Source organism: Protopterus annectens, chromosome 2.part0 (genome assembly GCF_019279795.1).
Source record: "Protopterus annectens isolate FY-2018-M chromosome 2.part0, PAN1.0, whole genome shotgun sequence".
Taxonomy (NCBI): domain Eukaryota; kingdom Metazoa; phylum Chordata; order Ceratodontiformes; family Protopteridae; genus Protopterus; species Protopterus annectens.
This window is the reverse complement of record NC_056728.1, coordinates 126,355,053-126,373,190: the sequence shown is the minus strand read 5'-3', so window position 1 is coordinate 126,373,190 and position 18,138 is coordinate 126,355,053. Positions and strand designations below refer to the sequence as shown.

Sequence of the window (18,138 nt, the reverse complement as noted above, 5' to 3'; positions counted from 1 at the left end):
ACAGAAAGACAAAAATAAGCATACTATGGACTTTGAGGAATGTTGATACCATTTGGTTTGGGTAAAAATCCAATTTTATTTTATTTATTTCATCTTATATGGTCTGCAATCCATCACAGATCCAACTCACCACACATCTGGGCTTACCTCATGGCCTTGGTCATGAAAGATTGGTAAGGCCCTCATCACTCTGTGAATGCCTCCTCAAGGAATCACCAATCAGAGACATACACTGCAGATACTTCCTTCTGGGAAAATTAGGCATTATGGGCTACTTGCATGATGACCTAGCTCCAAATGACAATGACCAGTGAGGTAGGATAGGTATCCATGCACCACCAGAAGGCCAATGAGCCCAGAATTTGTACGGACTGCCAGTGCCCAACCATATGTTCTAATATTTGCAGCACACAACATGGCAGCATCAGGTTACACTCTCTTCCAGTTGGTTCTGTACCTATAGTGCACAGTCTCCAGTGACACTCGCTAGCAGATACACTGTGTACATCACAGGTGTGCATGTACCTTTAAGAAGCATTTCCAGATGTAGTATGTGCATATAAACACAGAGGACGTGCAGGCATCAGTGCCATTTTGAAAGAACTGCCAGAGTGTTAACATGTATGAGTGTGGTAGTCTGTTTATAAGTTTATTTAAGTTTAAGTTACAAATTCTCATTTCTGATGTGTTTGTGTGCAATAAAACTGCTTGAACAGAACTCACGAATGTTCATCTCTTTTATCCAGACCAGACAAGTGATATGGTGTCAGAACTGGGATTAGAAGAGCTACTCATACAAGCCATGAGATGTAGAGTTGAAGGTGAAGGCAGACTAAGCAAGTGGAGTGAAAGAGCACACACAAGCAAAACAGGGCCAGAAACAAGATAAAGGTAAAGAAAAGTGCACAAACGATTTGGCAAAGAAAATGAAACGGCACATTTATAAGGCACAAAATGCATTACTAATCAAACGAGTAGCATAAAACATATTATTAAGCAAACAAAAGGCACAAATCACATTATTAATTAAACAAAATGTTCAAAATCAGAGTATTTAATAAAACTTGCAAAACTATTCATATGGGGCTCAGACTTATCTTTGGTTTACATAATGATAATGTTTAAAGTAAAACGGGCACAACAAAGTACACTGAGCATGATGAGAGATTAAAAAGACATAATGAGTACAATAAAAGGGCAAAATAAGCTTAAAGAGCAAGGCAACCACATGTTTTTTAGTAAAAGACCATGTCTGGGCACAAACTACTATTTCGTATTGACCAAAGACATTCAAAGCATAACTAGAGTTGTTCGAAGCATCTCAAAAGTGTGCAGAGTGTTTGCAGTGTGTGTGCTTTATTACGGCACAACTATTTCTAAGAGTTTGCTGTGTGCAAAGTACAGTTATATTGCAAAGTGCAGTCACAGTACAACCATTTTGAAAAGTTTCTTGTGCTGTGTGCATTTATTCGCAGAAAGCCTCCATTTCAGAGCGTTTCTTACACTGTACAGCGTTAGTTTGCAAAGTATAGCCATTTTGAAAGGTTTGTGAGGGGTGTATAGTTTATTTGTAAAGTGCATTCATCTCAAAGTATTTCCTACTATGAGCTTTTTCCATTGTGTACAGTTTACTCGGCAAAATACAGTCATTGTGAAGTATTTCTTACACTGATGAGTGGTTTCATAAAGTACAGCGATTTCAAAGTATTCTTGTGTTACGGAGACTTACTTTGCAAAGTACACATATATATATATATTTATTTACACGGGTGTATGTTTGTACATAACTTCAAGCACCTTCACTACCATGTGTTGATATGGCAGAGGCATTTTGCAGACCAAGTCCACTTGTGTTTGATCATAATACAGCAGAGAACTGGAGAGTATTTAAACAGGAATACGATATTTTCATACAAGTAGCTTTTTCTGAAAAAGTGCATGTACAAGGGCATTCATTTTGCTTAACTTAGCTGGGTCAGAAGCTATTGAAAGACAGCATTCATTTGTTTATGCACCAGCAGTATATGCAGGAGAGGGGAAAATCACCACATTGTGGTACCAGCTGAATCAAGGGAAAACCCCGAGTGCTTGAAACATAACTTTAGAGAAACATGCAACCCCCAGACAAATGTTACATTAGAGAGGCACTTATTTTACACAAGATACCAAAAGCCACGTGAAACTTTGGCAGCTTATATCACTGACTTGAGAAACAAAAGGTAAAATGTGCAGATCTGGTGACTTGAAAGATGAGTTAATAAAGGACAGGCTTGTGTGTGGTGCTAACAGTGCTGCAGTGAGAAAGATTTTGCTTTGTGACAGTGATTTAACCTTGAGCAAAGCCAAAGAGATTTGTCAAATCCTTAAGCTCATAGAAAGGCATACAAGTATACTTACAAGTAATAAAAGCATTGTTTCAACAGCCTCTAGAGCAAACAGACAGCATGCAACAAGTGGCAAGTAGAAACAGGCCTAAGCACATGGCAGCAGCAACCCCTGTGGGTGTGGCAAGGAAAAACCAGAGCTGTCCAGGATGTTCCAAGACGAGCTTAGTAAAAGGAGCATGCTCAGTACAGTACAAGGGTGAATCAGCAAAACCTAAGTCAAGTCTTACTGTTAGTAATTGTGGAGCCAACCACGAGTCTAAAAGAAAGAAGTGCTTAGCATTTGGTAAGCAATGCCACAAATTAAAAAAAATGGAATAACTTTCAAACGTTTCGTAAATCAAGCAAACCTCATTTAGTTATTAAGAAAGGTCACTCAAAAAAGCAAGTTGATCATACAGACAGCTGCAACCCTACTTTCTATGTAGATGGTGTATCAGTGGTCGGTGAAAAGATTAATGCAGTAGATTTGATGGCAAAGAATGAAGTATTTTGTACTGCCCTGATCAATGGTAAACCCACTGAGCTCAAAGTAGACACTGGTTCAAAGTGTAATGTAATGTCAGCAGAAACATTTGCTAAAGTGAGAGCTGGTGAGCAACTTAATTTGGTCAATTGTGCGAAGTTTATTGTTTATGGAGGTGAAGAGATTCAAACTGAAGGCTCAGTAGTGTTTTCATGCTATTTGGCTGGGAACAGTTACACCTTGCAATTTTATACAGTCTGAAGACTTGAGCAATCATTATTAGGGCTTGGAGATAGCAGTTTCATTCTCAAACTTTCTTTTACCAAAGAAGTCCATCATGTAAGCACATGTCCCAGTTCCAGCTTCAGTGATACTATTTTCTCAGAGTTTGCTGATGTGTTCAACGACATGCTAGTCAAACTGCCAGTTATGTACTCCATGAAAGTAGACCCAGAGGTCAGACCAGCAAGAAGAGTTCAAATAGCTATGCATGACAAAGTCAAGGTCCAGTTAGACAAAACGGTGCAGCAAGGTGTGATCTGTCTAGTCACAGAACCAACTGAGTGTGTATCTTCAATGGTCACTGTTCATAAGAAAAATTCAGACGAGATCAGACTATGTATCGACCCAAGACACTTGAACAAGGCATTAAAAAGACCTCATCATCCTGTGTGTACAATCAAGGAAATTGCAACCCTCATGCCAAATGTCACTATGTGTATGTACCTTTAAGTAGCATTTCCAGATGTAGCACCTGCATATAAATACAGAGTATGTGCAGGCAGCAGTGCCATTTTGAGAGAACAACCAGGGTGTTAACATGTTCGAGTGTGGTAGTCAGTTTATAAGTTTAAGTTTAATTTACAAAGCCTCATTTCTGATGTGTTGGTGTGTAATAAAGCTGCCTGAACAGAACCCACGGATGTTTGTTTATTTTATCCTGACCAGATGAACGACACGTTGTATCCCCATCCATCCGTTCAGGAAAGAAAGTCAAAGTGACCACTTAATCCTTACCCCCACAACAAACTGCCCGAGTCTGCCACCAAACCCCATCCATTGGTATCATGTCACTATCCAAACTTGTCCATTGGCAAGCCAACATTCACAACCCATATGTAACTCTATCCACTATTACCAGCTGGGTTTAACAGTTTCCACTATGCTTTCCTGCTAAGATGCAACTAGTGTGAACTCAGTTAGAGGAACCTGTTAAACAATTAAAAAGTGAATAATGCAGTTTAGCATGAGTTAAGTTTAATTTGCATATATAAAAGAAACTTCAATTATAAAATATTTATGTCTCAAGCTATGCCATAGAATACCAAAATCCACTTAAAATTACAAACCAATCTACAGTTATCGCATTAAAATTTCGGATGCACCAACTGGTTGACTGGATCTGCTCAATATGGGTAGAAATTAACTGTAATCACAGTAGAGGGAGAATGATCCTACATGTCATCACTGACAGCAGAATCTCCAGTAATGACTGGGGCATTATGGAATCTCAAAGCTCAGTGGGGGAAGGGAGAAGGCATGGAGCGCTAAATGCACACTAGTTGCAATTATGGGCAACTGAGTTGTAGATCACTGAAAGAACATTAGGAATGGGTGAGAACATGATAATCTTTTTTTAAATTTCAGAATATTAATGAAATGTCAAAGAAGCACTTTTTTTCCATGGGTTTGACTCTTTTCAGTTATAAAAGACTTGAGTGCAGTTTCCAGGGGTCTGTACTCCTCGCATGGCTGGCTATTTGCACCCCCTAACACACTATCATTTATAGTATTACATCTAATTTAAAAGAACAGTGATCACCTTTAAGTGCATTACTGTACAGAACTAAACAACTGTGACACTGGTACCAAACTGAACCTAATGACACTGATGCAAAACTAGTTTTGAAAACATCACAGACTAAACTGAAAGTTGGCAAATCCAAATCACATTTTTGTACACTTGGTTATATACATAAAATAAAACTCTATTTACTGCATACTTAATCTCCAGTCTGAATACCAAGAAGGTGGCAGATTCTATAGCCATAAAAAATCTCAAAACTATAGTCAGCACAGATAGAGGAGTACCAAATCTGAATACAGAGGAGGGACTGCACCGTTAATATGCTGGTCCTTACCATCCTTGTGCTCTCTAGCTGTCCTGAATTCAATTTCATTTGGTAATTCAGCAAGTTTTCTTTGATTAGAAATCTTTTCCTGAGGGCAATGCAGGCGTATGTAAAAATTAAGTAACATGCATTATACAAGAAGAGTTAGAACGAACAAAAAGCACCACCTCCCAGTGCAGGATAAACACCCACTCTAAAGATTAACCTTCACCTCCATATTAACAATATTTACAGGACAAAGAGATACTTAACCCAACAGACAAATTTGGAGCAAACTTACACACCACACAAAGCAATCTCCTTGCTACCTTTATAACCAGACTGGACACATCGATGGGTCACATTCACAACTGGAAAATGTGGGAAGAATCTACTTACAAAGGGAAGGCAACAATCGCCTAAAACCTGTGGTTGACCTGTCTAATCTTCTCAATGATGACTTAGGCTATGAGCTCAGGTATCAACTTAAGCATGCAGGAGGAATGGACCACTGCAAGCTCACAAAGTGCTAACCCTATCAGAGTCCTTCGGAGATGTTCTTCCTGCTGCTCCCGTTAGAGGTCGCCACAGCGGATCAACTATTTCCATTTCTTCCTGTCCTCTGCATCATGCTCTGTCACACCAACCATCTGCATGTCCTCTCTTACCACATCCATAAACCTCATCTTAGGCCTTCCTCTTTTCCTGTTAGCTGGCAGCTTCATCCTTAGCATCTTTTTCCCAATATACACTGCATCCCTTCTCAGCACATGTCCAAATCAACTTAATCTTGCCTCTCTGGCTTTGTCTCCAAACCTTCCAACCTGGGCTGACCCTCTAATATACTTATTCCTAATCCTGTCAATCCTCGTTACACCCAGTGCAAATCTTAACATCTTCAACTCTGCCACATCAAGCTCTGACTCCTGCCTTTTTGTAAGTGCCACTGTCTCCAACCCATATAACATAACTGGTCTCACTACCCTCTTGTAGACCCTTCTCTTTCACTCTTACTGGTACTAATCTGTCAAAAATCACTCCTGACACTCTTCTCCACCAACTCCACCCTGCCTGTACTCTCTTCTTCACCTCTCTTCCACACTCACCATTCCTCTGAACTGCTGATCCCAAGTATTTAAACTCATCAACCTTCGCCACCTCTACTCCCTGCATTATCACCATTCCTCTATCCTCCCTCTCATTCACACACATATATTCTGTCTTAGTCCTGCTGACCTTCATTCCTCTTCTCTCTAGAGCATAACTCCACCTCTCCAGGGTCTCCTCCACCTGTTCCCTACTCTCACTACAGATCACAATGTCATCTGCAAACATCATAGTCCACGGGGACTCCTGTCTGATCTTGTCTGTCAACCTGTCCATCACCATTGCAAATAAGAAAGGGCTCAGAGCTGATCCTTGATGTAATCCCACCTCCACCTTAAACGCATCCGTCACTCCCACTGCAGACCTCACCGCTGTCACACTACCCTCGTACATATCCTGTACCACTCTTACATACTTCTCTGACACTCCCGACTTCCTCATACAATACCACAACTCCTCTAGGCACCCTGTCATATGCTTTCTCTAAGTCCACAAAGACACAATGCAACTCCTTCTGACCTTCTCTGTACTTCTCCATCAACCCTCTCAGAGCAAACATTGCATCTGTAGTGCTCTTTCCTGGCATGAAACCACACTGCTAATCACTAATCATCACCTCCCTTCTTAACCTAGCTTCCATAACTTCATGCTGTGACTGATCAATTTAATCCCCTTGTAGTTACTACAGCTCTGCACATCACTCTTATTCTTAAAGATAGGTACCAAAACACTTTCTCCATTCCTCAGGCATCCTCTCACTTTCCAAGATTTCATTAAACAATCCAGTTAAAAACTCCACTGCCATTTCACCTAAACACCTCCATGCTTCCACAGGTATATCATCTGGACCAACAGCCTTTCCATTCTTCATCCTCTTCATAGCTATCCTTACTTCATCCTTGCTAATCCATTGCACTTCATGATTCACTATCCCCACATCATCCAACCTTCTCTCCCTCTCATTCTCTTCATTCATCAGCCTCTCAAAGTATGCTTTCCATCTGATTAACACATTCTCCTCGCTTGTGAGTACGTTTCCCTCATTATCCTTTATCACCCTTACCTGCTGTACATCTTTACTAGCTCGGTCCCTCTGTCTAGCCAATCGGTACAGGTCCTTTTCTCCCTCCTTAGTGTCCAACCTTTCATACAACTCTTCATACGCCTTATCCTTACCCTTCGCCACCTCTCTCTTTGCCATGCACCTCATCTCCTTATACTCGTCTACTTTCTTCTTCTCTCTGACTATCCAACTTCTTCGCCAACCTCTTTCTCTGCATACTCTCCTGTACTTCTTCATTCCACCACCAGGTCTCCTTGTCCTCCTTCCTCTTTCCATGTATCACACCAAGCACCTTTCTAGCCATCTCTCTTACTATCTCTGCTGTAGTTACCCAGCGATTCGGTAACTCTTCACTGCCACCCAGTGCCTGTCTTAACTCTTCCCTGAACTCCACCTCACAATTACCCTTTTTCAATTTCCACCATTTGATCCTTGGTGCTGCCCTCACACTCATCCTCCTCTTCTTGATCACCAATGTCATCCTACAAACCACCATCCTATGCTGCCTAACTACACTTTCCCCTGCCACCACTTTACAGTCACCAATTCTCCTTCAGACTGGCCCTTCTACATAAGATATAATCCACCTGTGTGCATCTTCCTCCACTCTTATATGTCACCCTATGCTCTTCCCTCTTGTTAAAATACGTATTCATCACAGCCATGTCTATCCTTTTCGCAAAATCCACTACCATCTGACCTCCTGCATTCCTTTGCTTAACACCATACCTACCCATCACTTCCTCATCCCCTCTGTTCCCTTCACCAATATGCCCACTGAAATATGCTCCAATCACCAGTCTCTCACCCTTGGGTACAGTCATCACCACGTCATCCAACTCACTCCAAAATTTTTCTCTCCCATCCATCGCACACCCAACTTGTGGAGCATATGAACTAACAACATTCATCATTACACCATCAATTTCCAGCTTTATAAACATCACTCTATCCAACACTCTTTTCACCTCCAAAACACTCTTAGCATACTGTTCCTTCAGGATAACCCCTACGCCATTTCTCCTCCCATCCACACCATGATAAAACAATTTGAACCCGCCTCCAATACACCTAGCCTTGCTCCCCTTCCATCTGATCTCTTAAACACACAATATATCAACCTTCATTCGGTCCATCATTATCAGCTAGCTCTCTCCCTATAACAGTCATACTGCCAACATTCAAAGTTCCAACCCTCACTATCACAGTCCTAGCCTTTACCTGCCTTCGGGCATGCCTTCCCCCTCTTCTCCTCCTTCGGCCAACAGTAGCCCAATTTCCGCCAGTACCCTGTTGGCCAACAGTACTGGTGGCAGTCATTGTTAACCCAGGCCTCGACCGATCCAGTATGTATATCTGTACTTTTGTCCGCATGTGTGATTTGGCAAAATTTTACACTGGATGCCCTTCCTACGCAACCCTCTCCATTTATCTGGGCTTGTGACCGGCACAAAGAAATGCACTGGCTTGTGCATCTCGTCCTTCTGAGATGCAAAGGGGAAAAAGTACTTAACACCACAAAACCTCTCCTGATGTATGATAGAAGCCTGCCCTGCCACCCTCCAATTTCTATCCTAATGGCAGAAAGGAATTTAAAGCTATGACAGTGACAACCTAACCATACAAAGCCAGGAAAAAAGCCTAAAGGAGGCAGAAACCAAAACAAAAACCCTGATTAAGATCTCTACATTATAAGACTGTAAACCATAATTCTACATGTACCATACCCCGAATTACAAAATATTTCAACTTCTAAGCAATTATTTTTCCATATTCAATGTTAATCTTGCATGTAACACAAGAAATACAGATGTCACAACAGATTATTTGAAATACAAATTACAACTGATTCACACTCTAAATTGGTTTGCACCACTTCGTATATTTTGCACAGGCTTCCCAGCAGGATGCAAATATGGTTTAATGCAATACAGGAGAATGCGTTTTATACACAAAAGGTACATAAACAATTTAAAAGCACTAAATAACTGCAATAAACCATTCCAAGGTGGACATAATACTAAGTGCAAGTGTGGCAGATGCAGTTTAGTCATTTAATCTTCAAAACTATGACAAATCCACAAAAGGGGGGAGGACTCAATATCATATAACTAAGGCCTTGAAGTCTACCAGTTAATATGCCCAACACACAAGTCCTGCCTATCAATGTTAAGAGTTCATTTATTGTAATTATTAACTGAAAATAATAAATGTTGTTAATATAACATTTCAGGAATTATTTCAAATAATTTAATTTCTGATGGTATTTATAAATAAAGCATCACAAACAACAACACCATGAAAAAATAAGCTAGTAACATAAACTGAACTACAAGAAACATAAACGCTATGCAAAGTCAATGAACTGGTCAAAACTCCATTCATCACTTAAGTATCAGTAAAGATCTTAAATTATGCTCATAGCGCAATTATTCCTTAACCCTTTTTCATTTAAAAAATGTAAAACTGCAGTCATCAGCCTTACAAAACACACACATATACATGAATATATATATGAACATATGCATATACAAACATATATTAACATTTACAAATACATACATAAGCACCCTACACCCACAACCTCCACCCATATGATAAAGACAACTTCTGCATTACATAAATGGTAGGGGCTGCAAAACTTGTCCATCATAGTGAAATTGCAAACACTGGTCGGGTGAGTTTTAAATATCACCCTTCAAAAAGTAAGCCTAATAAATTTCATTCATGAAATTCTGCATGCTCATTGTTAAATGTCCTAAGGAATTATAACTAAAAAGTTATTCATATTGTATTTGTAAAGACTTTAAACACTTCCGCCCTGAAGCTCACAGTACGAACACACCCCCAAGTTCAGAATCTAAACAACGCAGCAGTGGGTTAGCGAAGTACTAAAAGGAAGTGTGAAGGCAGTACAATCTGACAGCTTCAGCAACGACTACCATCCCAAACAGCTGGACGCAACTGTCAGTTATTTTATCATGGATATTGTACGTAATCGGTAACTGCGGGCTGCCAGTAGAAAATGACGCCCCCCCCCCCTCCTTTACAGGCATGCCTATCCAAACTTAATTTGTTCTCACTACCCAGATGAGAAAACTTCGACTTCTGTCTAATAATGCATAAATAATACCCACCTCTGTTGCAAGATATAGGACGGGGGGGGGGGGGGTATTTTTATCAGTGCTCCCTTCAAAATGAAGAATTATGCACTGAGACTCTATAAAGCTATGTTGGTGGTGGGGGGGGGGGGGTAATGCAAACAGGGACTATTATTTATTTATATATAATGTAAAATGTTGCCAGCACAGACAACGAGCGTTTTTTTTTTTACAGCAGTACAATTTTACCCGGTTCAGCATTTCTTTCTGGCCTAAAATATTAACCAGAACATCTGTATATTTTTTCTCACAACAACCTTGGCAATGCTTGTCGAAAAGCATCCACTGCAACAGCTCGCGCAAGAAACCTCCCTTTTATGTATCGGAATCGTTTCCTCTTACATCCAAATGTCTATGTATGCATTTTTGTTGCTCACGGTATTTTTTGCGTTGTTATTTTCTGTTCCTACCTGGTCACTGAGTTTCAGAACGGCCATTTGTGCCTTTTCTCCTTATAGCTGACATGCAGTTGCGTCCTGTGCAGTTTCAGATCCAATGAAGGGAATAATCCACCTGAAAACAACACCACCCAACGTGTCAGAAATCTGACAATCCAGCAAAGCGCCTGTCTAAACACAACGGCAGCAAAACAGACGAGAAGTACAAGCACGCGCTGTGAAAGTGAGCTGGAAAGGAGATAGAATTACCACAGCCAACTACTTCCCCGTGACGTAGCGTTATAACATCCCTTCACAACAACGTTCCAATCTCCGCCCATTGCTTTCCTCAGCCTATCAGTAAATTCCAGAACTTCTGCATATTTAGCACTGTTGCACGTGTTTGTGTTGCCCTTACGTTATTGTTGGGGTCTTTTTATACCCGTGTCTTATGTACAAAGGCAGCAGGACCAGATGAATGAAATATTCTTGGCTAGAAACTGACGATATAACTTTGAAGTGCAAATATAAACGCCGAGAACAGTGATCAGCTAAAGTGCTAAGTATTCGGGTTGATACAAATTAAGTACCCTGAATGAGTTAAGCATATCTTTTAGTGAACTCTGATTTGGATCAAAATGTTGTTCTGTATCTCCTAATCCTTATAAAAAGTGATTTTAGAAAAGGGAATGGATTATGCTTAATAAATAATGACGCTAAGTAGAGTTATCAGAATTGTTTTACGTCGCAAAATGCATATTATTTGGCGTTCTCTTATTCCCAGTCTCTCAAGCTAATGGTAATACTATTTTTAAAAATGCACCTGATTATTTCTAGATTTATTCACGATTCTGGTGGTAAGAAATTGCACTCTATACTTCATACCTTTTTAACTACTTTTGCTTGCCCTTTTACCTTTTGCTAGATGCCCAATCTTCTATTCTAATCTCCAGTTATATATATATAATATAAACATTTTATGTATTAAAAGAAGTAAAAGAAGTCTACTTATGAAGTACAATACACCACATTAAAGCTCCAATTACCAGTTTTTTTTACATAAGCAACACATTTTTTTGTATCACTGGTATCATGCTTTATCATGCTTACCACCTCCCCCACATCCATCGCCAGGTCTACCAGTCAGCTTACTACTCCCCTGGACTTTCTCTATAGGTCTGGAGCAGACATTCGTTCATTTTTTATTTTACATTTGTTTACCAGAAAAAGTCCCATGGATTTTGGATCCACATTTTCACTGAAGGCCAGGGGAGAAAGCTACAGCAAATACAACAACAAATAATAAAGTACAGTAACAAAGTCAGTACAATAATAATAAGGTTAAGGAAGGGCAAGAAAAAGAAAAAAAAAAAAAAAGTAATAAGGAGCACAGTATATATATTTAAAACAACACAGTTAAAAAAGGACATTTTGTTTTTTCATTTTGGTTACATTCATCAGTGGCTAGTACAGTAAACACACACTGGTTAAGAGTATAGAAAGTTGTTGCAAGCTTTCATAGAAAGTTAATGTATGATATGATCTAATTAAACGAGCTACCCAATGTCAGAACAATTGCATAACAAAGAACTATTTAAATAGGACCAGAGGAGTTTTTTGAAATTATTTTTGTTTTCAGTGGCCCTAATATCGACAGGGATGGCATTCCATGCTTTTGCAACAGAAATGGAAAACAAGGAGTCCCCAGAGCTATTATAGCAATAACCCACGCCTGGGTGTGGGTAATGCTGGATTTACCCACGGTTGGCGTGGTTTCGTCCCGAGGGCGAAGCCCGAGGGACCAAACAAAGCCAACCGTGGTAAATACAGCATTACCCACACCCAGAAGTGGGTTATTGCTATTATACCATGACATTATTTAAGAAAAGAAACTATTACTTTTCTTAAATAATGGCATAGTATAATGCCTGTTTACTGCCCTTCCGCAGATGTCTGGCATCTGCGGCAGTTCTGATGTACTGCGCCTGCACAGTACATCAGAGCTGTGAGCAAAAGCAACGGAGAAAGCAAGATCTCCGTTGCTTTTTACTGTAGCTATGTTAAATGGGTTTAACATAGCAAGACAGCTTTAAAATAAGCAACGGAGATGTCTGTTGCTTATTTTAAACTGTCTCGCCATGTTAAACCCATTTAACATAGCGAAACAGAAAAGCAACGGAGATCTTGCTTTCTCCGTTGCTTTATTTTAAAACCTGTCTCGCTATGTTAAATGGGTTTAGCATGGAGACAGCTAAAATAAGCAACGGAGATCTCCGTTGCTTATTTTAAAGCTGTCTCACTATGTTAAACCCATTTAACATAGCGAGACAGTGTTTTAAAAGTAGAGTTATACTAATGGAAAAAAGTCCGGGCGACCGGACCTTTTTCCATTAGTATAACTCGATTTACAATGTGCACGCTGGCCAATCAGCGTGCACGTTTTGGGGAGGTCATGGTATAATATTGCTTTTGCCTATGTCAGCCAGTGCTTTATTGGTGGATCTTAATAGGCATTTATTAGGGTAGATATTAAATATTATGTAGACCTTGAAGAGCAGGAAGTCTATCAGAATAACACAGAATTTGGTGGGCTATTGTAAGCTGGTTATAAGTGAGCAGGTTGGATAATTCTAGCCAGGATAGTTGCTTGATAGCTATGCAGTGATGTGTCCTGAAGGGTGAGTCAGTAGCAAACTTAGGTACTTTATATAGGAGGTGTTTAGTTTGTTAAAGTCTGCTTTGTTTAGGTTGATGGAGTTTAAGCGTGACCCGGAGTTCTGGCTATTTCCATAAGGGGACGATTTTGGTATCTGTCCTACCCTTTCCCTGCCCTCATTGCATCATAACACTCTCACAGCGTATCATCAGTAAATACCCTTCCCCCTGGGAGAGGCCCAGCCATCCCTCCCTCCCTGCTGGAGCCTAAAATGGTCAGATGTTAATTAAACAAAGGTTGTCTGGGCCATAGTTAGGGATTTATCCTTCTATACTATAACACTGGCAGACAAAGCAAAAATCTGAGCCAAAATTAGGATGTTCCTGAAAAACTGGGACAGTTGAGAGGTATGGGATTTTTTACGGAAATGTGTAATTTTGTATGGCAAAAATGCCTCTCAACTATCCAGATTTTTACAGAATGTCCAGAGTTTTGCCTTATATTTTTCGTCTGTGCCGAATAAAATTTATGGTTTTCTGGCAAATCATTGAGGCTTGAAGTCACTAAATAATGGCAGACAGTTGAGTTTCAAACTTCATATCCTTTGTAAAGTACATGTTAATGAAACATTTGTAATTCTGTCAACTTTCTAAGTTTGTAAGAGCAATATTTAAAATCCGTCCCTGATTTGGACTTTTGTCTCATCATTATTTTTAAGTTGTCCAGATTCATTGCACTTAGAGGCTGAGAGGTATGATGACAAACCATATCTGCAACCACTGCAAATGAACTTCACTTTATTACCAAAATAAAATTTCACTTTTATAGAATTTGAGTTTTTTCTGTTTCATATTATAGTAAGGTATTTCAGTTCTAAAATCATTGTTTTATGCAACTCTGAGAAAAAACTTAAAATCTTTTGTCATTCACCACCCCCTACTCTTACTTGTGTGTACTAACACAATCCCCTCCCTTAACCTAGCCCTAGCTATCAGGTTGCTAAACCCCCTTTTCTTAACAGTGCCACTATTCAGACAGTATCTGTCTACAAAGTAGTTGCCTATTTTTTTTTTGTTTCTGTCATTGATCATAACATTTGTAATTGATGTAAGTTCCGTGAGCTTTGTTTTCATTCAACACTGCATTGTTGATGTGCTTGCCGCAATATAATATGCATCACTTTAAGTATGTTCAGCAATTAGTAATACATTCAGATGACCAACAGATGGTTTTCCAGAACAATTGTGGAATTACCGTGAGAGCAAATTGTCTGTTCCTAAGATAAGTAGCTTTGTACGAGTTGTTTTTTTTTTTTTGTCATGTTTTATGTAGTTCAAATAATGTATGGTAAAGGTTGACTACAGATATGATTCATGTTTTCTTTTTTTTTTTGGCTAGATCCTTTTGTCTTATGATATTCTTGGCTTATTTGATTAAAGCTGGCCAGAACTGTCCTTTCATATGTCCATGCTTTTAAGGGAAAGTGTGCCATACATGGCTGACAGTTGAGAAATAAAGTAAGATAAAGCATTGTTTGAGTGTGTTTCTATGAGTAAAGGAGACCCATTTGTTGACTATAACGTAATATACTAGCTTTACAGTTTTATTTCAGAAAATGTTTTTTCTGCTATAAGTTGAGGGGAGCTTCTGAGGAGATTTGAAGGATCTGTGATGACAGGGCAGTGGTTGCCAAGATCATTTGTTAGCACTGATACCTTAGTGCATTGATAACACATTTCAATTAAAACCACCTTAAAGAGTAAGCTGGATTCAGAGGTAGGATAGGGTCATGTGGGTATTCTAAATGGTGAAGGCCATTTAGGGTGAGGCACCTTTGTATGTGGCATCTGGGCTTGAGCTAACTAGGTTAAAATAATCTAGTTTTAGGGGACTTCCAAGATGGCTGCACACTGAGTAATAGCTTATTTTCAACTCCCCAAGTGTGACAACAGAAACTCAAGAAAAGAGAGTCAGCAAATTTGACCTTTTGGGTAAATTTCAGTTACTGGCTAGTAAATACACTGCCTGGATACCAGGAAAGTAGAAATTTAGAGAGCCTGAAAAAAATCATTCACAAAAGGAGAAGAGAAAACATTGTCTGGGAAGAATCCTGCAGGTGTTCAGCAAAAGAGCAGTTAAAGCTCCAGCTTTGGTGCAAGACATGACTTCTAGTAAATGAGAGGAAAAATAAGTCAAATGTGCTCACAGCTGATTAAAATAATCGAAACACTAAAGGAGTATATTAACTCAAACAATGCTGGAGAAAATGGAAGAAGCTTTAAATAGATATTCAGACAAGCTGATATAACTGCAAAAATCAGAGGTCGAAATTAAGAAAAGGCTGACTGAGTGTGAGAGTACCAAAGAAGAGATGCTTCAAGAATGGTAGAATTAGAGGATGGAGCACATAGGGAAAACCTGAGATTTTCTGCTGTACCAGAGAAACTAGAAGGAATGGACTGTTAATTTTATCAAAGCACAAATAAGCAACTGGACCAGTATTCCACAGCAGGAGATGTTAATTGAAAGGGTACATAGTGCATTTGCTCCAAATCTGGATATGAGAAAGTGGCCAAGACTTCAAATAGTAAAGATGCAATCCCACCAGCAGAAAGAGTTGATTCTGACAAAACAGTGGCAGAAGAACAAAGTACTAAAAATTGTTGACCGCAGAGTGTTTGTGGAAAATGATTACTGACTGTACACCAGGCAAAGGAGGAGTAAATTTATTCCAGCAATCAGGAAATGTCAAGAAGCATGTGTGAGATTCAAGTTGCTGTATCCAGCTATCCTGAGAATATTTTCTTACTGGAGTGTCAAAGTCATATTTTAATGCAGAAAATGCTAATTAGGAAATACAAAAGTTTGTCCAACAAAAAGTCAACTATAAAACTGAAGGGATTCTGCTTCTTATTCTTCTGATAATAAAGTTCATAGAAAGACTATGCCAGTGAAACCTTTTCCAGTGTTACAAAGGAAAATACTTGAGAGACAGAAGACAGCCCAGGAGTTAACTAGAAGAACCAGAAGTATGTTGGGAATGAACTGGAAACTGGAGTTGAGAGATGGAGATCAACAGGAGGAAAATCAGCAACTCAGAAATTAATGAATAAATGTGGTATTACAAAGCATCAGTCAAACTGGTGAAATAGAATTAGAAAACCTGGAAAAAATTGACTTTTTTTGACACTGTTAAACTTGTAGGGGACTTGGGGGACTCTAAAGCATATGCTCTACTTCATCAAATTAATGTTTTGAAGAAAATTAGAGGAGATGGGAAGACAAAGGAAAGAACTATAAGTAAAATATTATTTGTTCTGAAGAGTATTTTTATACAACGTGACATATACTGTACAATATAAAATAAAGAATGTTCAGTTATTTTTGTGTATAATAGGGATACTAAAGTAAACACATGCCCTTTTTCCTTCTTTCTTTCTTTTTTCTTGTTAAGGCTCTTGTATATAACACAAGCAGAAAGCTACAGTTTAAACTGGAAAGGGATGATGATGAAGCAGGAGGCGAATTCAAGAAATAAGGAAGAGTGTGATTTTGGATGCAGATCCTTAAGGAGAATAACAACAGTCATACAAAATATTATATTCATAAAGTAGCAGAAAGTATACTAAGAACTAAGCCAGCATGGGACTGGAGAAAGGAGATTCTGCCAATTGTAATTAGGGGGGTTTAAGAATAGGCAAGAGGGAAATGGAATTTACTAGAGGAATCTGGCAAAGGAACCAAGGTGCTGGGAGCAAACAACTAGAGAAGGAAAGGAAACAGAACGGGAAGAGGCCTAAACGATATTTGGACTGCAGGCTAGAGATTTTCTTCCCTATCATGGATTCATATCAGACAATAGGCAAAGAGAAAGGAATAATGGAATCATAAGTGAAAAACTAGCACTGGTAGAGTTTTTAGTTGAATGTAGAACAGAAGCTGCTATTAAAAAAAGACGTAATTAGTAGGGTATACAACATATTGTATGATAACTACAGGAATCAGTCAGAAGAGGTCAGACAAAGATTGGGAAGAGATGTTAGACAAGCAATTCACAGAGAAACAATGAAATAATGTATGCATGGCTCCCAAATATGCAACAAAGTCTAAAAGATTTAAGATTTTTGCCTGGAACTGTTTGCATGGGTACTTTATACCCTAAGCGGACGCCAAATAATTTTTACTCAGTTAGATGGCAAATGTTGGAGGTGTAATGGGGAAGAAAGAGGTAACTGGGAACAAATGTTTTGGGACTGTAATGAGTTGTCAGACTTTAAAAATTGCCTACAGAGTACTCTGGCAGGAATACTGGGCGGGCAAATGAGCTTAACTAAGTGAATATTTTTTTGAACTGGGATAACCGATCTGACTTGACTAGACATAGTAAGGTCTTACTAAGTTTAATTCTGATGATTGCCAAAAAGCAGTTACTACAAAGTGGAAATCAAAGTCCATGCTTGAAGTACTGACTATTGTAACAGAGATTCTTCTTCTTCTTTCTGCTTTTCCCAGTTAGGGGTTGCCGCATTGGATCACCTGTCCGCTCATGATTGGCAGTGGAGTTTTACAGTGTCGAGTTGCCAGCCCGGTGCCCAACCTTCCACAGAAGGCACACACATGCACACACTTATGCCTAGGGCCAATTTAGAGTGTCCAATCCAACTACAGCATGTCTTTGGGATGTGGGAAGAAACTGGAGCACCCAGAGGAAACCCGTGCGACCACAGGGAGGACATGCAGATTCCGCACAGAAGGCACCCCAGCCGAGGATCGAACTAGAGGACCTCTTGCTACGAGGTGGCAACGCTAACCA

At 39.4% G+C, this 18,138-nt stretch overlaps 1 protein-coding gene across 3 annotated transcripts in view; it reads right to left on the bottom strand.

The window, feature by feature from the left end:
* Positions 1 to 10,965, bottom strand: part of ANKRD44 (ankyrin repeat domain 44) — a 1,254,083-nt gene extending 1,243,118 nt beyond the window's left edge. For all 3 annotated transcript variants that reach the window (XM_044060611.1, XM_044060613.1, XM_044060612.1), the window contains exon 1: positions 10,703 to 10,965. In XM_044060611.1, coding sequence (XP_043916546.1) covers positions 10,703 to 10,729 — 27 coding nt within the window. In that variant the 5' untranslated portion in view covers positions 10,730 to 10,965. The remainder of the gene's footprint in view (positions 1 to 10,702) is intronic.
* Positions 10,966 to 18,138: the final 7,173 nt, after the last annotated feature.